This window comes from Hylobates moloch, unplaced genomic scaffold, assembly GCF_009828535.3.
Source record: "Hylobates moloch isolate HMO894 unplaced genomic scaffold, HMol_V3 SCAFFOLD_13, whole genome shotgun sequence".
Lineage (NCBI taxonomy): Eukaryota > Metazoa > Chordata > Mammalia > Primates > Hylobatidae > Hylobates > Hylobates moloch.
The window spans coordinates 40,159,365-40,184,531 of NW_026652288.1; the positions used below are offsets into that span (position 1 = coordinate 40,159,365).

Sequence of the window (25,167 nt, forward strand, 5' to 3'; positions counted from 1 at the left end):
GTAGATCCCTCCCACCCTGAGTACCTTTGACCTGCATAACCAATAGGATATTGCAGAAATGATGGTGTGTGACTTCTAAGGTTAGGTTATAAAAGACATTAGGGCCTCTGTCTTGCACATTGGGATCATGGACGTCGAGGGAAGCCAGCTGCCATACCATGACAACACTCAACCAGCCCTAGGGAGAGGCCTCCTGTTGACAGCTAACACTAACTTGGAAGCCAGCTATCTTGGAAGTGAATCCTCCAGCCCCAGCCCAGCCTTCTGATGACTGCAGCCCTGCTCACATCCTGACTGCAACTTCATGAGATACCCAAGCCAAAATACCCAGTGAAGACACTTCCCACAGAAACTGTGAGATAATGTTTATTGTTGTTTAAGCCACTAGTTTTTGAGGTAATTTGTTACACACTAATAGATAATACAGCCTCAAACACTAATCTTCCTTATTTGTAATTCATACACTCTGGACACACTGACCAGAGGTGTAAACCAAGTGATGTTTACCTATCTGTTCTTTAGATATCTTCTGTGTGTCTAAAGTTGTATGCTTGATGAGGTGACAGATATAAACCTGAGTCAAAAAACACCCAGATTTGTAGCAACCCCAAATTTGGCATAAAAGAGAGTTTCATTCAAAGATCAGCTATTCCATTCCATTTCTGTATTATCTTGACGACTGAGTTAAGGCAGAATTGCAATTTAGAATTCCAAGACTCTTCAACTGAAATGACAATTATACTCATGTCACAATAATATTGGATGAATATATGAAATGACTATTAAGATATATGAATTTAGCAGCTGCTATGAATCTTTATTAGGTAAAGGGTAAAAAAAAATATATGTAACAAAATAGACTAATTTTTGCCCTGTATGATAGAACAAATAAAACAGAAAACATTCAGTTATAATAAGTTTTGAGAAGTGCTATGCTTGAGATATCCTCCTAATACCCATCACACGCTCACTTTTTTTTTCATGACAGTGATCACTTTCTTTCTTTTTTTTTTTTGGATGGAGTTTCGCTCTTGTTGCCCAGGCTGGAGTGCAATGGCACAATCTCAGTTCACAGCAACCTCCGCCTCCTGGGTTCAAGTGATTCTCCTGCCTCAGCCTCCTGAGTAGCTGGGATTACAGGCATGCGCCACCAAGCCCGGCTAATTTTGTATTTTTAGTAGAGATGGGATTTCTCCATGTTGGTCAGCCTGGTCTTGAACTCCTGACCTCAGGTGATCTGCCGGCCTCGGCCTCTCAAAGTGCTGGGATTACAGGCATAAGCCACCATGCTCGGCCAACAGTGATCACTTTCTAACAAACTATTAATATATACAGTCATGCCTCACTTTGCAACAGAGATATGCTCTGAGAAATGTGTCATTAGGCAATTTCATCATTGTGCAAATATAAGTGTACTTACACAAATGTGGATGGTATAGCCTACTACCCACCTATGCTATATGGTATAGCCTATTGCTCCTAGGCTACAAACCTGTATGGCATGTTACTGTACTGAATACTGTAGACAACTGCAATACGAAGGTAAGTGTTTATATATCTAAACATACCTAAACACAGGAGAGAAATGGTAAAAATACAGTATAAAAGATAAAAAATGGTACACTGGTAAAGGGCACTTACCATGAATGAAACTTGCAGAACTGGAAGTTGCTGTGAGTGAGTGAGTGGTGAGTGAATGCAAAGGCCTAGGACACTACTGTACACTACTGTAGACTTCATAAACACTGTACACTTAGGCTACACTAAATTTATAAAATTTTTATTTCTTCAAATTGTTGAATTAGCCTTAGCTTACTATAACTTTGTTACTTTATAAGCTTTTCATATTTTTCTTTTTTGAGATGGAGTCTCACTCCGTCACCCAGGCTGGAGTAATGGCACCATCTTGGCTAACTGCAACCTAAGCCTCCTGGGTTCAAGTGATTCTCCTGCCTCAGCCTCCAAGTAGCTGGGATTACAAGCGTCTGCCACCATGCCTGGCTAATTTTTGTATTTTTAGTAAAGACGGGGTTTCACCATGTTGGTCAGCCAGGTCTCTAACTCTTGACCTCCTGTAATCCACCCGCCTCGGCCTCCCAAAGTGCTGGGATTATAGGGGTGAACCACTGCGTCCAGCCAGCTTTTCAATTTTTTAAAACTTTTTGACTCTTGTAGTAGAACATAGCTTAAAACGCATTGTATAGCTGTACAAAAAATATTTTCTTTCTTTATATCCTTATTCTATAAGCTATCTTCTTAAAAAATTTTTTTTAACTTTTTAAACTTTCTTGTTAAAAATTAAGACACAAACATCCATTAGCCTAGGCCTACACAGTGTCCAGGATCATTGGTACTGTCTTTCACCTCCACATCTGGCCCCACTGGAAGATCTTCAGGGACAATAACACACACAGAGCTATCACATTCTATGACAACAATGCCTTCTTCTGGAATACCTCCTGAAGGACCTGAGGCTGTTTTACAGTTAACTTTGTTTAAATAAATAGGCATATGCTCCAAAGTAATGATAAAAAGAATAGTATAGTAGGCACATGAACCAGTAACATATTTATTATCATTACCAAGTATTATGTACTGTACATAATTTTATGTTATACTTTTATATGACTGGCAGCAGAGTAGGTTTGTTTACAGCAGCATCACTGCAAACACGAGTAATGGTATTGTGCTACAGTGTTATATTCGCTAGAAAGTCACTAGGTGACAGGAATTTTTCAGCTCCATTATAATCTTACAGTCCTCAACCCCTGGGCCACGTACCGGTACTGGTACCATACTGGTTCCTGGTTAGGAACCAGGTCACACAGCAGGAAGTGAGCAGCAGGTGAGCAAGCATTACCGCCTGAGCTCCACCTTCTGTCAGATCAGTGGTGGCACTACAGCCTTACAGGAGTGTGAACCCTCTTTTGAACTGGGCATGCGAGGGATATAGGTTGCTTGCTCCTTATAGAAATCTAATGCCTGATGATTTGAGGGACAACAGTTTCATCCTGAAACCATAACCCTCCCATCCCCCAGTCCCTGGAAAAATTGTCTTCCACAAAACCAGTCCCTGGTGCCAAAAAGGCTGGGGACCACTGTCTTACAGGACCACTGTCATATATGTATATAGTCCATACATATATGGCACATGACTATAATTTAGTTATGTATACTGTCAACCCACCCCCCTCAACATAAACTCCGTGAAAACAAGGACTTATTTTTGTCTGTTTTTGATATTCACAGTAGGTGCTCAAAAATATGCTGATAAAATGGTTCAGTCATTATCAAAAACACTATGACAATCAAAGATTAAAAACAGACATTACCACATGTATATATAAAAAACTGAAAGCAGGGACTCAGATAGTTGTATACCCATCTTTGTAGCAGTGTCGCTTGCAATTGCCAAAAGGTAGAAGCAGACCAAGTGTCCAATGATGAATAAATTGATAAAATATTTATCCATATATGACATACTTATCATTCGGGCTTAAAAAAGGAGGAAATTCCAATACATGCTAACATGGATGAATCTTGAGGACATTATGCTAAGTTAAATCAGGGTCACAAAAGGACAAACAATATATGATTCTGCTTATATGAAGTATTTAGAATAGTCAAATTCAGAGACAGAAAGTAGAATGGTAGATGCCATAGGCCGGGGGAAAGAGGGGGTACAGAGTTATTGTTTGATAGGTACTGGGTTTCTGTTTTGCAAGAAGAAGAGTTCTCTGGATGGATGGTGGTGATGGTACCATAACAATGTGAATGTACTTTATGCCACTGAACTGTACACTTATATATGGTTTAGATGGTAAATTCTATGTTGTGTATTTTACCACAATTAAATATACATGTATGTATACAGCTGGTCCTCCTTATCCATGGGTTCTGCATCCTCAGATTCAAACAGCTTCAGATAAAAAATATAGTTAGGCCTACTATAGTTGTGTCTGTACTGAACACGTACAGTACAGATTTTTTTCTCATTATTCCCTAAACAATAAAATGTAACAATGATTTACATAGCATTTACATTGTATTAGGTATTACAAATAATCTAGAGATTATTTAATGTATACAGAAGGATGTAGGGACTTGAACATCTGTGGATTCTGGTATCCATGGGGGGTCTTGAAACCAACCCCTCCTGGATACAAACTGTATATAGAATAAATGAGCTACTACTAATAATTTGGGGATTTAAAACTAGAAGAGAATAGGGTGGGCATGGTGGCTCACGCCTGTAATCCCAGCACTTTGGGAGGCTGAGGTGGAAAAATCACGAAGTCAGGAGATCTACCACGGTGGCTAACATGGTGAAACCCTGTCTCTACTAAAAATACAAAAAATCAGCCAGGCGTGGTGGCGCGTCTGTAGTCCCACCTACTCAGGAGGCTGAGGCAGGAGAATTGCTTGAACTCGGTAGGCAGAGTTTGCAGTGAGCTGAGACCGTGCCACTGCACTCCAGCCTGGGCGACCGAGCAAGACTCCGTCTCAAAAAGACAAAACAAAACAACAACAACAAAAACTAGAAGAAAATAATAGACAAGAATAACACAGAAATTGGCGGATATTTTGGAGTTCAAGTATTTTAAAGTCTTAAGGTTGAGTTTTGTTAAGCATGCATATTAAAAATAAAAGGATAATAGCAGAAACCAAACTAGGGGAGAAAAAGGGATAAGGTGAATTTGTACAATAAAAAAAGATATATGTGCAACTATTATATGTCAGTCAAAAAATGTTTAAGGCACAATAGAAAATAAAACATTTTTTATGAGCAATCATGATAAGTGCCACTGAATTATACTCACCTATTAAAATAACAGTCAAACAAGATAATCGGATGTAAGCCCAGCAATATGCTCTTTACAAGACACAGATCTGAAACATAAAGACACAGGGGGTTAGAAAATGAAATTCTTAAGAAATACAATAAAACTTGAAAAGCAATATTATCAGATAAAAGAGAACCCGGACTAAAAGGCATTCACCAGGATAAAGAGGTATGTTTCTTAAGGTGGTACACTGGAATTTTAGTCCAATTCCTCACACCCTGTAATAGATTATTATTCATACTCTTTGCCAGGTAACTTTGCTCTCCAACTGTGGGCATAATTGATTTTAGGCTTAGCCATGTGACTTGCTCTGGTTGAGGTAATCTCTCTTGTGTTCTGGTGGACCCATCAGGAGCAGAGCATGCCCTGGCAACAAATGTCCTTTTGGCCTGAGACCCTGAAAGAACACATGCGGAGCAGATCTTAACTCGTCATGCAGCCTATCCACTCAGCCAAGCCCCACCTAGATCAGCTGAACACAGTCAGTGCGCAAGCCTGTGAACAGGAGAATAAGGACTTGCTGTTGTATGGCATTGAGTTCAGGGGTGGTTTTTAGACATAATTATCATCATGGCAATAGCTAACTAATATACATAAAAGCAGCAAGTCATAAGACAACAATGAACCTGAAAAGTTCACCAAGGAATAATGGAAAACTACAAAGGGCCAAGGGCTACTAAGGTAAAAAAAAACAGCAAAGGAGAGTACAGAGGAGTGGCCAACAAGAAGGGAGGATCAGTAGAAAATAAGTGTTTTTCAAGCCGTAAGCAACTATGCCAAATGCTACAGAAAAGCCAGCTCAAGACAAGAACTACTAGACATATTACAATCACGCACACTTCGCCACGTTCACACTCACTACAGCCTTAATCACAATCACACACATATCACACATTTCATCATAATCACGCGCAACCAAACATCACAATCGCCCCATCAGATTATTCGTGCCGTCACACTCACACACACAACCACACACCCACACTAACTCCCATCACAGTTTTTTGTCCCATCAACTGCAACCACTCACCATTAGCGTACTCTGAGCACTCCCCACTGCCGCTACTCGGGACACTCTGGGCCTTAGAGGATCCGTGTCCCGTCAACCGCGAGTCCCTTGCTCGCCCCCTGCTGCGGGGACTCGGCAGCGTCACCTGCCGGAAACACCCGAATGTTCATCCCGCGCGCAGTTTCTGAGATGCTGGGTGAAGGCGACCCGCAGATAGGTCTGTAACAGACGCCTAAAGCGCCGAACCATCCCTCCGCGCCCGCGACGTTTCCGAGGACAACACCTCCCAGCAGGCCCCGCGGCCCCACTCAACTTCCGGCCAGAACACATCTGCTTTCCTGTGTAAGGGTGAGGCTTGGGCCAGGTTCCCCAGGAGGCTCATCTCTATTGCGCAGCGCTACGGCGACCCGCAACTCCGAGGCTCGGCTGGATGTTGAGAGTTGAGGGAGCAGCCATTTCGGGTGGGCCCAGGGGAGGAGCTGACAGGAATCGGCGTGGGTCCCGCTCTGAACTACATTTCCCAGAGGGCCTGGTGGCCTGCCACTTTTCTCGCAGGAATTCGAACGTTTCGTCACTCCTGGCGGGACCCTTAGATCTGGGAGGTGAGATATTTTGGTCCCCAGGAGAACTGGCTCAGGTTGCAAGTTCCCATCCGGGATGACTCGAAGGGGCTTAGGTAAGGATATCGAAGGCCGATGGGGAGCTGGCGCCTTGGGCCCCTAGGGCGGAGCGGCCTGAAAGGGTGAGGTTGTGTTTGGGAGGCCGAGGCGGGCGGATCACGAGGTCAAGAGATCGAGACCATCCTGGCCAACATAGTGAAACCCCATCTCTACTAAAAATACAAAAATTAGGCCGGGCGCGGTGGCTCACGCTTGTAATCCCAGCACTTTGGGAGGCCGAGGCGGGCGGATCACGAGGTCAGGAGATCGATACCACGGTGAAACCCCGTCTCTACTAAAAATACAAAAAAATTAGCCGGGCGTGGTGGCGGACGCCTGTAGTCCCAGCTACTCGGAGAGGCTGAGGCAGGAGAATGGCGTGAACCCGGGAGGCGGAGCTTGCAGTGAGCCGAGATCGCGCCACTGCACTCCAGCCTGGGAGACAGAGCAAGACTCCGTCTCAAAAAAAAAAAAATACAAAAATTAGCTAGGCATGGTGGCGCGCGCCTGTAGTCCCAGCTACTCGCAGGCTGAGGCAGGAGAATCACTTGAACCCGGGAGGCGGAGGTTGCAGTGAGCCGAGATCGCGCCACTGCACTCCAGCCTGGCGACAGGGCAAGACTCTGTCCCCCCCCCACCCCCCCGCCCCCAAAAAAAGAGGGAGGTTGTGAAATTGTCTGGGAGATAATAACACTGCGGCTTATGTGCGGATATGGGATACCTGTCACTGTGGGGGTTGTGGCTGTGTGTTCCCGTGGTGATGTGTGATTGTGACTCTGCGACAGTGTGGGGTGCCTACGATTGTGCAGCTGTAATTGTGTGTTTCCTATGGTGCATATGTGATTGTAACTGTGTTGCCGTGTGTGGCTCCTTGTGGGCAGGTGAGACGTACATGTCGCCTTGATTTAAGTGTGACTGTCCCTAAATGTATGTGGCATTCTGTGTATGAGTATGGGGTCCCGTCAACTGTGCGATTGTGACCCCAGAACTCTGTCTCTAGGAAACCTCTCTGAGGTCTGGTCAGATTCCAACCCTGGACAGCAGTGAACACAACCTTTCCTCTGAGCCACTGGAATTGGACAGGATGCCCCATTCTCCTCTGATCTCCATTCCTCGTGTGTGGTAGGTAATGGGGCTAGGGAAGACCTCTTACTTGACTAATCTGGGTACCAAGACAAACCTGGTGTCTCACAGTTACTCTTCCCTCTCCCAATTTTACCTTTCTCCAGGTGTCACCCAGAAGAGGAGGAAAGAATGCATGATGAACTCCTGCAAGCAGTATCCAAGGTGTGTTGGGGTTTCCTCTTTTTCTTCTGAAAATTCTTGCTTAATAAAGGAATGTCATTTAATTATAGGTCCCTATAATTTTCCCATCACAGAAAAGGATGGTTGTTCCACTTATGCTTGCTGAATTTTCTTCTCAAATATTTATTCTAATTTAAAAATAAAAGGATGATTAATTTAGAGATCTCAAAACACAGCATTACCAAGAAAAAATAAAATTTGACCACTCAGATAACTAGTGTTAATATTTTAATGTATTTTCATTATTTGTCAAAAAACAAATTTTATTTCATTTACCATTTGATGTTCTACATTTTTGCAAAAAAAAGTGTCATAAATATTCTCCCATGTCATCAAATGGTCTTGGGAAATACATTTTTGATGTTTGCAAAAACTGTGGTATATACTTTTTTTCAAATCAGACATGCCAGACTTCTAAATCCTCATTTGAATATATATCTGTACTTACACCTGCCCACCCCCACAGGTTTGAATTTGGGTTTCTGTGATTAATAATAAAATTGAACATATTCCATATGTTTATTGGTTTTTAGTCATCTTTTGTGACATGTCAGTTCAAATCTTTACTCATTTTTCTCTTGGAATAGCTCTTATTGATTCGTATGAGTTATTTATATAATCTGGATCTCAGTCCTTTATTGATTATGTTTTCCTACTATTTGGACTATTTCATCACTTCCTGTAAGATGATTTTATGATAAGTTCTAATTTTTAAAAAGCTGAGTTTATCAATATTTTTTCTTTATGGTTAGTGCTTTTTGTATCTTTTTAAATAAATCCTTCCCTGTCCCAAGGTCATGCAGATACTCTCCTATATTTATGCTTAAAGCCATAAGTTTCACTTTCATGTTTAGATATTTTATATAGTTGCAACTGGTTTTTGTATATGTTACGAGGTAGGAGTCAGATTCCCCCCCTCCTTATTAATACCCAGTTTATCAATACCATATATTGGAAGAGCTATTGTATTCTCATTGGTCTTCAAATATACCTAGTATCTATATGTGCATGGGTATATTTATGAACTCTTTATTCTCTTCCATTGATTTTGTATATTCCTGTGCCAGTATCATACAGTCTTGATTAGCTCTTCTCCCTTGATGGTAATCTGCCTTGTCTTCCTCTGACTGTTTTGTTTCTGGCTTTCTGTAATTTTAGTGTAAGATATAGAAATGTGTTTTATTTATCTGCTTGGGATTTGTAGAGTTTTAAAATTTATGGTTGGATGTCTATTATTAGTTCAGGAAAATCTTCAGTCATTATACCTTCAAAAAGCCCCTGTATCATTCTCTCCCCCTTTCCTTCTCAGGTTCTAACTAAACATATGTTAGAATTTCTTCTTCTTTTCTGTGTCTTATCTCTTTTTGGTTTTTAGAGTTGATACTTATAGCTGAAATCAAAGCAAACGAAAGAACCTTGCCTCATCTCAGGAGGGGCAGTGGGCATGGCAGGCAACTACAGAGTTTTTGGATTCTTCCTCCAAGTGATAATAAAAATATCTTTATTCAATTTGTGTTTCAACACTTCTAATCTTGGGGAACTCACTAAATTGTAAGGTTATCCATTCACCAGGGATCATTTTATCTGAAAATTAGAGGATACATACTAGGATAGAGGACTCAGAATAGTGACAATGTTTTCTCAAGGTGTAAATTTGGAACTCTGAGTGGGCCTACTCTCAATTTTTAAATTGTATGTGTTTGGTATAGATGCAGAGAAAATCAGGATAAGAATAAGTCTAACTAAGTATTTTGTGTAAGGCCTTTCTATCTGAATTTCTTTTAAAGAGGACTGAGTCTTCCCTCTCTTGTGCCAAAGGCCAAATAGAATATCTGCTTCCCCTCTCGCATCAGTCTCTAGTTACACTTCTCATTTCTATAGAGAAGATTGTTGCCCAGTATTAATGGGAATAACTAGGGACATGTAGTATACTGTAGTAGACAATAAATTTTTTTTTTTTTTGAGACGGAGTTTCACTCTTGTTTCCCAGGCTGGAGCTCAATGGCATGATCTGGGCTCACCACAACCTCCACCTCCTGGGTTCAAGCGATTCTCCTGCCTCAGCCTCCCGAGTAGCTGGGATTACAGGCATGTGCCACTACGCCCGGCTAATTTTTGTATTTTTAGTAGAGATGGGGTTTCTCCATGCTGGTCAGGCTGGTCTTGAACTCCCAACCTCAGGTGATCTGCCTACCTTGGCCTCCCAAAGTGCTGGGATTACAGGCATGAGCCACTGTGCCCGGCCGACAATAAATTTTAAAAGAAATGCCGGGCGCGGTGGCTCACGCTTGTAATCCCAGCACTTTGGGAAGCCGAGGCGGGCGGATCACGAGGTCAGGAAATCGAGACCACGGTGAAACCCTGTCTCTACTAAAAAAAATACAAAAAAATTAGCCGGGCGTGGTGGCGGGCACCTGTAGTCCCAGCTACTCGGAGAAGCGGAGGCAGGAGAATGGCGTGAAGCCGGGAGGCCGAGCTTGCAGTGAGCCGAGATTGCGCCACTGCACTCCAGCCTGGGCGACAGAGCGAGACTCCGTCTCAAAAAAAAAAAAAAAAAAAAGAAATAAAGTTTGTTTTCAGAAGTTAATCTAATGTTTAATCAGGAAATATTTGAAACATCAAAATATTTGAAAATTAGAAGTAAAACAAGGATATACCACATTACCATGTTATTTAACATTGTTTTATAGATATTAACCAAAACACATAAGAAAAAAACTAGGTTAAAAATTACAAAAGAGGGCATAAGATTATCACTTTATAGATGATGTGACCGTGTACCTGAAAAACCAAAACTGCTTGTGATCAGCATTTTGAAATAAGCAGGATTCCATATGAAGCAAGCAAAAGAAAAATTTTTTCCCTCATAATTTCTACTCTCAACCCTCTCTGTGGGTTAATTTTTTTGTTGCCCTGGATAAGAACTGGTACAGACTATAATTTTTATCACTCTTTTATATACTTTGATTGTTTTCAGTCACAATTTAGTCTCATTTTACTAATTACAACCTCTAGTTCACTGTAATAATATGTGAGTTTCATTTAAAGCCTCTTCTCTGAGCTCAGAATTGCTTCAAGCTTACAGTATGAAAGAGGGACATAATTAAGCTTCTTGATTTCCTCGCCCTGAGCTTCTATTTCTCCTGCCTAAGTCAGTCTCTGGATCCTATGAGATTAGAGCAGGGGTAGGGAAGAGGAGGTAAGGAAAAGAAAAGTCTTTCTTGACTTGTTTTGGTATTGGTCTGTTTTGCCTTGATGAATGTTCAACACTCCTTTGTTAGGAGACACCATTAAGAGTTTCTCAGAGAAGCCCCTGCTGGAAACCTCTAATTACGTTTCCTGGGATATGCACAGCACGTATCCTTGAAATGGCTACTTATGATATCTGTCATACACTTCTGCATTCCGTGATCCATTCCTTTGTTGAGGTCACTTTGTCCCTTTATTGGGTCCACATCTAGTCCAAAGAGGGGAATAGGTACTAATCTTTGTGCCCACTAAACTCCAGAGAATACAGCAAAAATTATTCCAAAGTATCTCATCATTGCACTTTGGACCCTGGAGTCTAAAGGGGCCCTCTTGCTTGTCCTAAGGTGAAGGAGAAGTACCCTCATTTCTCCTATCAATTGGGAATGTGTATCCTTTTATAAACAAAATTCTTGGGACACTGAGTGTCCTATAATTTAACTGAATTCTGACACTACCCAGAGTTAACACACACCCCATTAGTTAAGAGGCTCAGTCCCAGCTGGTCATGCCTATAATCCCAGGACTTTGGGAGGCCAAGATGGGCGGATCACTTGAGGTCAGGAGTTTGAGAACAGCCTGGCCAACATGGTGAACCTACATCTCTACTAAAAATACAAAAATTAGCTGGGTGTGGTGGTGTGCACCTGTGGTCCCAGCTACTCAGGAGGTTGAGGCAGAAGCATTGCTTAAGCCTGGGAGGCAGAGGTTGCAGGGAGCTGAGATCGTACCACTGCACTCCAGCCTGAGTGATAGAGTAGACTCAGTCTCAAAGAAAGAAAAAAAAAAGACTCAGTCCCACAAGACTGTACCTGCTTCAGACACCAGCCACAAGTCTAAGGCACTGCACTTCTTCCTAGCCAGCCAAAATTGAGAGGTTCCCGTAACTCTCCTTCAGGTTCAATAATTCATTAGAATAACATATAGAACTCAGGAAAGCACTATACTTATGATTATAGTTTTGCTTTTTTGTTAGTTTGTTTGTTTGTTGGTTTTGAGATGGCGTTTCACTCTGTTATCCAGGCTGGAGTGCAATGGCACAATCTCGGCTCACTGCAACCTCCACCTCCCGGGTTCAAGCAATTCTCCTGCCTCGGCCTCCTGAGTAGCTGGGATTACAGGCATGCGCCACGACACCTGGCTATTTTTTGTATTTTTAGTAAAGATGGGGTTTCTCCATGTTGGCTAGGCTGGTCGCAAACTCCTGACCTCAGGTGATCCACCTGCCTTGGCTTCCCAAAGTGCTGGGATTACAGGCATGAGCCACCGCACCTGGCCTGATTATAGTTTTATTACAAAGGATACAACTAAGGAACAGCAAAATGGAAGAGATGCATAGGGCAAGGTATGGGGAAGGGCATGCATATCTGGAAAGGGTCTTAAAAGTATTTTTGCCTAAGAAAATGTCTGAAATGAAAGATTCATTCAGTAGTATTTATATTGTGGAAATTTCTGCTACCATAAGAGTATAAAAGTTGAATTTGTTTATGTTAATAGGGAATAATTTTTATGACAGTCTTATAAGAATTATAATTTCCAAGAAATTTAAAGTATGCTGTTGTCTAAGTGATACTTTAAATTTATGTTTAACCCATTTCGCATTTTAAAAATTCAAGAAATGGGCTAGGCGCAGTGGCTCACGCCTGTCATCCCAGCACTTTGGGAGGCTGAGGCAGGTGGATCACTTGAGGTCAGGAGTTTGAGACCAGCCTGACCAGCATGGTGAAACCCTGTCTCTACTAAAAATACAAAAATTAGCTGGGTGTGGTGACCGGCGCCTGTAATCCCAGCTACTCGGGAGGCTGAAGGAGGAGAATCTCTTGAACCCAGGAGGTGGAGGTTGCAGTGAGCTGAGATCGTGCCACTGCACTCCAACCTGGGCAACAAGAGCGAAACTCCGTCTCAAAAAAAAAAAAAAAAAAAAATTCAAGAAATGTTAAAAGACATGAAAAATGGCAGGGCATTGTCCCACTACCCAATCCTACTCCCCGTAGGTGGCTACTCTTTTTGCTGTTTCTCTTAGCATTTTTCCTATATTTCTAATTAATATTCCTATATTGCTATTTTTTGATACATATTTTCCAGTGATTTCTAGGCAGGTAACTATGGATTGAGATTTCCCATACCACAGTCCTCATTTTTTGTCCACGCAATAGAATTATATCACAATTTTTCTTTTCTTTCTTTCTTTCTTTTTTTTTTTTTTGAGACAGAGTCTCACTCTATTGCCCAGGCTGGAGTGCAATGGCATGATCTTGGCTCACTGCAACCTCTGCCTCCCAGGTTCAAGTGATTCTCTACCTCAGCCTCCCGAGTAGCTAGGATTACAGGCGTGCACCACCACGCCCAGCTAATTTTTAAGTAGACACGGGGTTTCATCATGTTGGCCAGGCTGGTCTTGAACTCCTGACCTCGTGATCCTCCTGCCTCGGCCTCCCAAAGTGCTGGGACTACAGGCATGAGCCACCGGGCTCAGCTCATAATTTTTCTTTCAATCATTGCTATCCCTGTGATTAGGACCTTGCAGACATTGTTAATGTGAGCCAAGTAAAACACCAGATTCTGGATTCTTTCTAGTACAATTTGTATTTTTCTCAGAGCAAATTGCCTTGTTTCTTCTTTTGCCTGATTTTATGTGTGTGTCGCTATTTTTTTCAAATTCTCTAACATTGCTGTCAGTTGCCTGTCAATATTTTCTACATGATCAAACATACTAGCTCCTTAGTTTTCTTTGGAGATGTCTTTCCTGTAGTCCTCACTTCTTCTGTTCCTAGATGCTGTTCTCTCAGTCTGCTGCCGGATGATGTTCTAGGATTTGCCGTTTATAATTATACTGGCACTTTCATCACCATTTTCATGTTAGTTTTCCAGTTTCTTAATATAGTACCTTTTTTAGTTTTGATGGAACATGTAGCCCAGTAGCTTCCTAAGAAAAGCCACATTGGAAATACTTTTATCATTCCCTGCAGATTTAAAATTGTCTTGATTTAATCTTCATAGTGGCTTAGTAATCTGACTGGCTATAGAATTCTAGGTCAGAATTTATTTTCCTTTATAATATTAAAGGAATTGCTTGTTTTTTTCTTATTTCAAATGATGCTATTGAGAAGTCTATTGCCATTCTGATTCCTGAAAACTTATGTGATCTGTGTTTTCTTCCTGGAAGCTTTTAGAAACTTTCATTTTTGTTTTCCCCTGATATTCTGAATTTTTACTCCATGTATTATAAGGTGTGTTTGGAAGCCCCTCCCATTTTCCCCCTCTCTTGGGGCATAAAGGGAAAGGGGGGAGGAGGAAGAAACTCACTAATTGAGCTGAATGCATGCTATTTCATATCACTGGAAAAGTCCAGTCTATTTGTATATCCCTTTGTACACAGGACGTGTATCTTCTGATATGATAGGATTCACCCTCTTTAATTTTGCTTACTGTGTCCTTTCTTGCCACCTCTACCACCATCTTTTTCTTTTCTCCTTTCATTGTGAAAGCATGTTTGTTGTTTCAGGGGCCTGTGATGTTCAGGGATGTTTCCATAGACTTCTCTCAAGAAGAATGGGAATGCCTGGACGCTGGTCAGATGAATTTATACAAAGAAGTGATGTTGGAGAATTTCAGCAACCTAGTTTCAGTGGGTAAGGATAACTATTCCCCAACATTCAGAGTCTGCCCTTGGAAATGTCTCCTTTCTCCACTGTGAATTATTTGCTTCATGTAACCAGCTGAATTTCTGCTCCCTGTTCCCTAAGGAATGGTGTGAGTTGAAATAGAATGGAAGAGTTGGAAGTGGGCAGCTCCAATGGGCTATAGCTGAAGCTTCATCTTCTCCATCTTTCTCTAGTCCTTCTTGTAGTGGTATCTCTTCTTTGATCACTAAGGGACTGGATCTGATTTCTGGGGAGCCCACAGCATAACCATGTCCCATGTCTTTTCTTGTGAGCAGGACTTTCCAATTCTAAGCCAGCTGTGATCTCCTTATTGGAACAAGGAAAAGAGCCCTGGATGGTTGACAGAGAGCTGACTAGAGGCCTGTGTTCAGGTAAGTAAGAGATGATGGCTCAGGAGCAGGGCTATAAAGAGATATACTTCTGAGATGTTATCAGGAAGCTCCCTTTAAAGGCCCGAAGCCTCTTCCATATAAGCTATCCCACTTTTTTTTTTCTCATACTTTCTCCCTAGACCAATATAGCAAGTACCTCCCTGGCTATAATATACTATAATTATTCTACTCACATTTTAGTTTCATTCCTTCCTATGATACGCTACATTTAGACTTGTGTAACAGTAAACATTCCCACCCTAAGAAATAGATGTAAGTGCATGTGTGTGTCTTTTTCTTTCCTTGTGCTTGTTTTCATTTTATCTACCTTCAGCTATTTAACATCTTTGACCAGTTTGTTCTGGACTTAATAGCTCATTCTTTCATTTATCAAACATTTGATTATTTCTTACTTTAAAACAAAATTGAAGTATAACATACACACATAAAACTACATGACTATGATTGCATAGTATGGTGAAATTGAGAATGGTGAAACCACTACTAGGACAATAAATAGAACATTACTAGCACCTCAGAACCCCTTCTCTGCCCCTTCCCAATCACCAGCCTCTTTTTCCTCTCCCAAAATAAATACCATCCTGACATTTGGCACCATGGATTCGTTTTGCCTATTTTTGAACTTTGTATAGACGCAATCACACAGTATTTAGTCTTTTGCCTTTGGCTTTTCTTGCTCAACATTATGTTTATGTGACATATCTATGGTGCTGCATATATCTGGTGTTAGTTCATTCTTATTGGCTATGTTATATTTCATTCTATGAATATATACATATATCTATATATATATATTTTTTTGAGATGGAGTCTTGCTCTGTTGCCCAGGCTGGAGTGCAGTGGTGTGATCTCGGCTCACTGCAACCTCTGCCTCCCAGACTCAAGCGACTCTCCTGCCTCAGCCTCCCGAATAGCTGGAACTACAGGCCTGCGCCACCACGCCCAGCTAATTTTTTGTATTTTTAGTAGAGACAGGGTTTCAACATGTTGGCCAGGCTGGTTTCAAACTCTTGACTTCAGGTGATCCACCCGCCTCAGCCTCCCAAAGTGCTGGGATTACAGGTGTGACCCACTGTGTCCTGCTTCATTCTATGAATATTTTTTAAATTATGCTTTATATATTTTAATTACTATAAATGTCCTTTCTACTGTTGACAGTTGGTTTGTTTGCAGTTTTTAGCTATTACACATAATGCTGCTGTGAACGTTCCTGTGTATAACTTTTGGTAAATGTATGTACACATTTCTTTTAGGTATATACACAGGAGTGGAATTACTGAGCAATAGGATATGTGTGTGTTCAACTTTAGTAAATATACCAATTTTCCAAAGTAGTTATACCGATTTGCAGTTCTACTAGCAGTATGAAGGTTGCTATTGCTCTGCATTCTCACATTCTTACCAGTTATTATTGCCAGGCCGTTTAATTTTAGTTATTCTGATGTGTGTGTTCTGTGACATGCCTGTTTAAGTTTCTTGGCTAAACTTAGTCGGTTGTCTATCTTTTTCCTGTTGGTTTCAAAGAATTCTTTTTATATTCTATGTATCAGCCCTGTGTTTGATTATACATGATGTAAATATCTCCCACCACTTTATATCTTGCCTTTTACTCTTTTAATGGTACCTTTTGATGAACAGAAGTTATTAATTTTAATGTGGTCACAGTTGTCTTTTTCTTTATAGCATCGCTTTTTTGTGTCCTGGATAGGAATTGTTGCCTACCCCAAGGTCATGAAGATGTTTCCTATGTTATATTCTACTAGCTTTATTGTTTTACTTTTTCCATTTAGATCTACTTTCTAGAGATCACACCACTGCACTCCAGCCTGGGCAACAGAGCAAGACTCCATCTCAAAAAAATATATATATATAGATATATGTATATATTCATAGAATGAAATATAACATAGCCAATAAGAATGAACTAACACCAGATATATGCAGCACCATAGATATGTCACATAAACATAATGTTGAGCAAGAAAAGCCAAAGGCAAAAGACTAAATACTGTGTGATTGCGTCTATACAGAGTTCAAATACCAACTTCTATACGAAGTTGGTATTTGTATGTGTTGTGAGGTAGGGGTCAAATTTCATTTTTTTTCCATGTGAATATCCAGTTGACTTCTTAATGTTTATTGAGATGACTGTCCTTTTCCCATTTTCTATAGGACTACCTTTGTCATAAATCATGTATTCCTATTTCTGTGAGTCTATCTCTGAATTCTGTTCCTTTGGCTTATTTGTCTATCCTTGTGCCAATACCACACTATATTAATACTGTAGCATGTAATAAATCTTATCTAGTAGAGCAAGTTCTCCTGCTGCTGCTTAGTCCTTTGCATTTTCATTGTAAATTTTAGAATTAGTCTGGGCGCAGTGGCTCACGCCTGTAATCCCAGCACTTTGGGAGGCCGAGGTGGGTGGATTACCTGAGGTCAGGAGTTCGAGACCAGCCTGGGCAACATGGTGAAACCCTATCTTTACTAAAAATACAAAAATTAGCCAGGCATGGTGGCGGGCACCTGTAATCCTAGCTACTCAGGAGGCTGAGGCAGGAGAATCGCTTGAACCAGGGAGATGGAGGTTGCAGTGAGCCGAGATCGCACCATTGCACTCCAGCCTGGGGGACAAAAGCAAACTTGATCTCAAAAAAAAAAAAAAAAAATTAGAATTAGCTTATATAGAGTCATTTGAAACTTAATCAAAATGCCAAATTATTTTTTCATGAGAATATTAATATCAGTTTGTGGAGAATTAAGATTTTTAAATAGCAAGTCTTATAAAAATGTTTGACTTTTTAATTTTATACACTAGTCTGCTAGGTGCTGTACAGTTTAGGAAATGTGTAGGCTTATTAAGAAACTTGTTATCTAATGTAGGAGCTAGAACATTGCTGTAAATAATTTCTACAGAATAAGATTCATCAATGAGAAGATCAAATAGGAAGTTCAGAAGAAAGTTGTAAAACAGTCAAAAAATATGAAAGTGGAAATTGATCCAAGTAGAAGTTAATGGTTGGAGCCCTAGAAGTAGATGTTGTTACCTATGGAGTTAGCTTGGAAATAGAAGATCCATGCCTCCCTTGAGAAAGAATTCTGGTTTTAACAAAGCTCTAGGAACCTAGGGAGGAGTTTGTGAATCTTCACTTTTTCCCAGCTATCAGTTGATCTTCGCTGCCTTTAAGTATTTTTATTTCTTTTTTTTTTTTTTTTTTTTTTTTTTGAGGTGGAGTCTCGCTCTGTCGCCCAGGCTGGAGTGCAGTGGCGCAATCTCGGCTCACTACAAGCTCCGCCTCCCGGGTTCACGCCATTCTCCTGCCTCAGCCTCTCCGAGTAGCTGAGACTATAGGTGCCCGCCACCACGCCCGGCTAATTTTTTGTATTTTTTAGTAGAGACGGGGTTTCACCGTGGTCTCGATCTCCTGACCTCGTGATCCGCCCGCCTCAGCCTCCCAAAGTGCTGGGATTACAAGCGTGAGCCACCGCGCCCGGCCATGTTTCTTTTATCCTTACATTGATATCTGTGTATTTCTTATTATGGTCATTTTTTCCAATTTTATGGATTTGTTTTCATAAGGAAAACCTTTTTCCTGTAGATGTATTTATAGTGTTGGTTGGGTAGGTTGCTCTGGCTTTGTTCTAGGTAGATGTAGTGGTACAATCTCCATATGATTTCTCTGGCTGCAATCAGTGTCAGCAGTGTCTGTGAGTTCCTCAGGAGCTTAGGGCTTGGTTGTTAGTGGAAGCTGTGATGAGGCTTTTCTGGGATAGGGATGCCACCTATGCTGGTCCGTATGCCCAGCGGTGTTGGTGATAGTTCATGGGTATGCTGGTTCATGGGACCCCAGGTGGTGTATTCAGACACTGGTGGTAGCTGCTCCATGAAGGTTGATCCCTGGGCCTCCAGGTGGTTGCTCAGGTGCTGGCAGTAGCAGCAGTGGGCCACAAAGGTGGGCAGGTCCTTGGGCTCCTTATTGGCATGTGTGGCATTGATTATGACAATAGCAGTAGTTAGCCAACTCTTCGGGCTTTGAAGCAACATATCCAGGTACCAGCAGTGGCAATGGCAGGCTGGATGGGCCATTCTCTGTTCCTCTAGGTGGTGTGTACATTTTGATGCTTGCAGTGGTGTTGGCAGCAGGCTGGGCTGGCCTGTCCTTGGGTCATGGCAGGGGTGTATGGATGCTAGTGATGGTGGGTGGGCTGAATCAATCCCTGGGCTCCCAAACAATAGATGGTGGGCACTGGCAGGCTAAGCAAGCCCATTCTTAGGCCCCCAGAAGACATGTTCAGGCATTGGTGGCAGTGTGAGGAGTGAATTCATCCCCACACCCCTGGACATTACATATAGTCAGTGGCAGGGGCAGCACCAGGCATGGAAACCCTGTCTTCTCGCCTCTGAGTGGTGCATGTGGATTCAGGCTGTGGTGGGTAGGGTGGGTCAATTTCCATGCCCCCAGACAGCATGCTTAGGCCCTGATGGCACATTGGCTCTGCGCTTTCCTCATTTGCAGGGATGGTGCATGTGGGCACCAGCAATGGCCAGCAAGGTGAGTCGATTCCCAAACCCTCAGATGATGTGCGGAGGCAGCAGCTTTGGTGGGCCAGGTAGGCTTGATGTTACGCCCTTCGACGCTGCCCAGCACTAGTCTTAAGGCCCCCTGAAGGCACTTGCAGATGCATAGGGACCCAGCTGCTTGGAAGTAGTGGTGTTCCTGTCAGTGGCAGTGGCCCCAGGCAGGTGGCTCTCAGGCTCTGGGGAGCACACACTTCAGCTCCCTCTGTCCCAAAGGCAGCCTCCAACTCTGCTGTACTGCTCATTCCCCAGGGTGTAGGACTCTGAGTGCTGGACTGGAGTACTGGGGACCTAGCCACACCGATGGTTCCAGCCATCATTGCAGTGCTGTAGCCCTCTACATGGACATGGGGGGAAGCCAGCAGAGCTCCATGGATGTAGAGATGGAGGAACTGTTGAGTCCTAGGGCAGGATGTAGTCTGGTGGGAGCTGGGCTCCCAAAATGGCACCATGCTGCAGTTGCTTGGGTTTGTGGGAGGGACCCAGCATGAACTCTGTATCTAGAACAGTATTATGTAGACACTGGGCAGCTCCCTTTACTAGTCTTAGGGCCATGAGGGCTGAGGGGCTGTTTTGTGGCTATGATTGCAGGAGTCCACAGTGGGAATGTGGTCTCCCTTACCTTTCCCCTACACTCCTGGCTCCAAGCTGATCCCGACCAGGCCAGCTGCTTTGCTTCTCTCTTTGTGCCTCAGAGGTTCCCTGTTACTTCCCTGCTGAATTCTAGTGTTCTGTCATAGATGCTCAGTTTGGTGTATGATTATCTACTCGCTGTTTTGGTCCTTCTTTGTGGAGGAGGTAAATGCTGGGTGCCTCTAGTCATCCATCTTGTAACTCCACTCTAAAAATGTATTATTGAGGACAATAAATCTAGACTCATTTATTGCCTCAGTAATTCTTTAGGTAGTTTGCCAGGAGCTGAGTATATATTAGTGAAAATATAAAACATTTCTTGATTTCATTGGATCTATGCAGATTATATAATATTACAAATAATAAGTGCTATTAATAAGAAATAGCAGGAAGATCTGAGGCCTAATAACAGGAAGACCATAATTTAGACTGAAGATCAGTTATGGCCTTCTAGAGATATGCTGTTTGAGCAGAGGCTCAAATGATGAGCAGCAATTAGCAGGGCCAACAATGGTGATAGGATGAGGGGTATGCCAGGCACAGGGGAGATCCATGTGGGAAGGCCCTGAGAGGCAGGGAGAACTTGATGTGCTTGAAGGACTGAGGCTTCTTGAGCAAGTGGAAGTGGAGTATAACACAAGGTTGGAGAGGTAGGCAAGAGCCTCATTATTGGAGTCTTCTTGGTAATTACCAAGGAGTTTAGATTTTCAGTAGAGCAAAGTGAGACCAAATACCACACCAGGTGCTGAATGGATTAGAGGGTGCTGGAACATATTGGGGAGACCATTAGGAGATTCCTGTAGTGGTCTAGGAAAGAGGGGATTCAGTAATTAAATGAGGACAACTTTAAGAGATTTTTAGGGACTCACCCAGACTAAGTTTGGCCAATGATTATGTGGAGGGAGGACGTAAGATAGTCTAGCTGGCTTTATTTTGATGTCTTCAAGCCATTTCATTTGCCCAATATCTGTCTTTGCTATGATATTTTTTCATAATAATAGCTACCAATACTGAGTGCTTACTTTATATCAGATTATTTATATACGTTATTCCTCATCTTTTTAGCAATAAGAGTCATTCCCATTTTAATAAACAAGGAAAAGAGGGCTCAGAGGTTGCCTTAAAGCATAGAACTAGGGCTCACTGTTTATATGTTGACATGGAGTTCCATTCTTCTCATAGAGTACATTTCACCCTATCTTAACTCTCTTGTGTCTCAAACTTGAGCCGCCTTCCTTCTCAGTCACTGCTATGACTTGAATTATTCATTTCTTTCTCCCAAGGTCAACGTCACAGAATTCCAGAGCAAATTATTTTCAGTGAGTCCCTAACCCATATCATGCTGTATGCACAGAAGAGATGTACCTGTCTACTCTTCCCACCAGTTGTGTTCAGCATATTAGATTTGTTGGAGGCTAGTGATTTGCCAGTATACCATTGCACAGTCACTGAACTCCACCCGCCCCCGCCATTTAAACCTTTCAACATATTTATTATTCTTAATAATCCTTTCATGTAGGTCTGACAATTATCTACAAATTGCAAAACATACAGTATCATACTCTGTACATGTGAGTATATGTTTATAAACGTGTATATAATTAGAATCTCTCACCCATGGTGCATGCCCTGGAGCAGAGGCAGCATCCTGCTGGCCTGTCCTCCTCCATGGCCCTCCAGCTTAACCCCTGCCTGGCCATGCTGATGGCCTTGCAGTCGGAGCTCCACAAGCTGTATGATGAGGAGACACAGAGCTGGGTCTCAGGCAGCGCCTGTGGGGGATCTGGGGTGGGGGCAAAGAAAAATTTAAAAAAAAAATTAGAATCTCTCTATAATATGGAGGATGGTGCAGAACACTGTGTATTCACCAAGGCTTAAGGCGACTCTGGTTCAGACCAAAATTTGAGGATCATAGAGGTCATCTACTTTCTGAATCCACATCCTCAGCTTCTTTTATTACCTCTCCTAATGTCTGTGCTTCTCTTGTCAATTTTACAGATTGCCTCACCACCTTTGAAAACTAAGTGTATAATTTCTCAGATATTCTTTTCAGTTTAATTCTCCTATTTCTTTTTTAGAAGTTTTAACTTGCCCAGAATAGGAAAATTTATTTGCCTTTGTACTTTCTTTCAGATCTGGAATCAATGTGTGAGACCAAAATATTATCTCTAAAGAAGAGACATTTCAGTCAAGTAATACTTAACCATGAAGACATGTCTACTTTTATTCAGCCCACATTTCTTATTCCACCTCAAAAAACTATGAGTGAAAAGAAACCATGGGAATGTAAGATATGTGGAAAGACCTTTAGTCAGAACTCACAATTTATTCAACATCAGAGAATTCATTTTGGTGAAAAACCCTATGAATCTAAGGAGTATGGGAAGTCCTTTAGTCGTGGCTCACTCGTTACTCGACATCAGAGGATTCACACTGGTAAAAAACCCTATGAATGTAAGGAATGTGGCAAGGCTTTTAGTTGTAGTTCCTATTTTTCTCAACATCAGAGGATTCACACTGGTGAGAAACCCTATGAATGTAAGGAATGTGGAAAAGCCTTTAAGTATTGCTCAAACCTTAATGATCATCAGAGAATTCACACTGGTGAGAAACCCTATGAATGTAAAGTATGTGGAAAAGCCTTTACTAAAAGTTCACAACTTTTTCTACATCTGAGAATTCATACCGGTGAGAAACCTTATGAATGTAAAGAATGTGGGAAAGCCTTTACTCAACACTCAAGGCTTATTCAGCATCAGAGAATGCATACTGGTGAGAAACCTTATGAATGTAAGCAGTGTGGGAAGGCCTTTAATAGTGCCTCAACACTTACTAACCATCGCAGAATTCATGCTGGTGAGAAGCTCTATGAATGTGAAGAATGTAGAAAGGCCTTTATTCAGAGCTCAGAACTTATTCAACATCAGAGAATCCATACAGATGAAAAACCATATGAATGTAATGAATGTGGGAAGGCCTTTAATAAAGGTTCAAACCTTACTCGACATCAGAGAATTCACACTGGTGAGAAACCCTATGACTGTAAGGAATGTGGAAAGGCTTTTGGTAGTCGCTCTGACCTCATTCGCCATGAGGGAATTCATACTGGTTGAATGACAATAAAGTAAGACCATTTTGTTAACCTTTATAATAAATTTTTTTTAAAACAGGTAATGAGAACAAATTAGGATACACATTATCAAAGGTTCTCCTATGTATTAGTTTTTAAACAATATGATAACAAAGTACCAAGTACCAAAACCTTGGTGGCTTAAAACAGGAGAAATTTATTCTCTTACAGTTTAGAGCCTGGAAATCTAAACTCAAGGGTGCTGACAGTTTTGGTTCCTTCCGAGGACTCTGAGGATCTGTTCTATGCCTTTTTCCTAACCTCTGTTAACAGCTGGCAGTCCTTGGCATTCCACAGCTTTTACGTACACCATTCCAATCTCTGCCTCCATCTTCACATTGCATTCTGCCTGTGTATCTCTGTGTATGTCTTTTATTTGGACACCAGTCAGGTTAGATTGGGGTTACCTGGTGACCTCATCTTAACTTGATTATATCTGCCAAGACCCTATTTCCAAGTAAGGTCACATTTACTGGTACCAGGGGTTAGGACTTCAGCATATCTTTTTAGGGGACACAGTTCAACCCATAATACCCTAATAGAATGATTTTGTCTAATATATTTGTAATTTCCTTTTATATATAAGTTGTTAGTCAAATATATTTTATTTTATTTCATTTTATTTTGAGACAGTCTCGCTCTGTTGCCCAGGCTGGAGTGCAGTGGTGTGATCTCAGCTCACTGCAACCTCCAGCTCCTGAGTTCAAGCAATTCTTGTGCCTCAGCCTCCCAAGTAGTTGGGATTACAGGCATTGCGCCACCACGCCCAGCTAATTTTTTTTTGTATTTTTAGTAGAGATGGGGTTTCACCACGTTGGCCAGGCTGGTCTTGAACTCCTGACTTCAAGTGATCCGCCTGCCTTGGCCTCCCAAAGTGCTGGGATTACAGACATGAGCCACCACGATGGCCAAAACAGACTTTATACCAACAAAAATTAAAAAGGACAAAGAAGGTCATTTATAATGATAAAGGATAAATTCAACAAGAAGATAAAACAATCCGAAATATGTATGCACCAAACACTGCAACACCCAAATCCATAACAGATACTACTAGACCTAAGAAAAGAGATAGCAATACAACAATAGCAGGGGACTTCACCACTCCATTGACAGCACTAGACAGATCACCGGGACAGAAATCAACAAAGAAACTCTGGACTTAAATTGGACTCTATACCAAATGGACCCAACAGACATCTGAAGAACATTCTACCCAACAACCACAGAATATATACTCTTCTGTGCATGGAACATTCTCAAAAATAGGTTATATGCTGGACCACAAAGCAAGTATCAATAAATTTTAAAAAACAAAATCATATCTAATCTCTGACCACAGTGGAATAAAACTAGATATCAATACCAAGAGGAACTCTCAAAACAGATACATGGAATTTAAACAGCTTGCTCCTGAATGATTGTTGGGTCAATGATGAAACTAAGGTGGAAATTAAAAATTTTTTGAAATAAATGAAAATACAGACACAACACATGAAAACATCTGAGATATAGCAAAAGCAGTGCTAAGAGAGGATTTTATAGCATTAAATGCCTACACCAAAAAGAAAAATCTCAAATGAATAGCCTAACGTCACATCTCAAGGAACTAGAAAAAAACAAAACAAACTCATCCCAAAGCTGGCAGAAGAAAAGCAATAACAAATATCAGAACAGGCGAAAATGAGACTGAGAACAAAAGAAT

At 41.5% G+C, this 25,167-nt stretch overlaps 2 protein-coding genes across 7 annotated transcripts in view; one reads left to right on the forward strand and one right to left on the reverse strand.

Annotated features, from left to right (window-relative positions):
* The window catches only part of ZNF568 (zinc finger protein 568), a 90,046-nt gene extending 84,046 nt beyond the window's left edge, over positions 1 to 6,000 (reverse strand). For 2 of the 3 annotated variants that reach the window (XM_032173136.2, XM_032173137.2), the window contains exons 1-2: positions 5,875 to 6,000; positions 4,821 to 4,890 (exon numbers count right to left, since the gene is read on the reverse strand). The gene's annotated coding sequence lies outside the window, so the exon portion shown is untranslated. Of the gene's footprint in view, positions 1 to 4,820; positions 4,891 to 5,000; positions 5,282 to 5,874 lie in introns of those variants that run through there. The other variant, XM_058426314.1, reaches the window with a different exon arrangement.
* ZNF829 (zinc finger protein 829) lies at positions 5,969 to 25,158 on the forward strand. Of its 4 annotated transcripts, none has more exons than XM_032173152.2 (7): positions 5,969 to 6,529; positions 7,513 to 7,634; positions 7,742 to 7,799; positions 14,569 to 14,695; positions 15,004 to 15,099; positions 22,466 to 23,456; positions 24,256 to 25,158. In XM_032173152.2, exons 2-6 carry the CDS (start codon positions 7,597 to 7,599, stop codon positions 23,443 to 23,445), a joined length of 1,299 nt encoding a protein of 432 aa, XP_032029043.1. In that variant the 5' UTR covers positions 5,969 to 6,529; positions 7,513 to 7,596; the 3' UTR covers positions 23,446 to 23,456; positions 24,256 to 25,158. The 4 variants fall into 4 exon arrangements, with proteins under 4 accessions (XP_032029043.1, XP_058282302.1, XP_032029042.1 ...); XM_058426319.1 differs by lacking the exon at positions 24,256 to 25,158 and having other exon boundaries at positions 5,969 to 6,201; positions 6,409 to 6,529; positions 22,466 to 23,474; XM_032173151.2 differs by lacking the exon at positions 24,256 to 25,158 and having other exon boundaries at positions 5,969 to 6,455; positions 22,466 to 23,474.
* The last annotated feature ends 9 nt before the right edge of the window (positions 25,159 to 25,167 follow it).

What these genes read in the sequence shown, in the direction of transcription:
- ZNF829 (XM_032173152.2), top strand. Translation starts at nt 7,597, where the DNA reads ATGCCCCATTCTCCTCTGATCTCCATTCCTCGTGTGTG. An exon ending in ATCTCCATTCCTCGTGTGTG is followed by an intron (nt 7,635 to 7,741) that starts GTAGGTAATGGG and finishes ACCTTTCTCCAG; the next exon opens with GTGTCACCCAGAAGAGGAGG. An exon ending in GACTAGAGGCCTGTGTTCAG is followed by an intron (nt 15,100 to 22,465) that starts GTAAGTAAGAGA and finishes ACTTTCTTTCAG; the next exon opens with ATCTGGAATCAATGTGTGAG.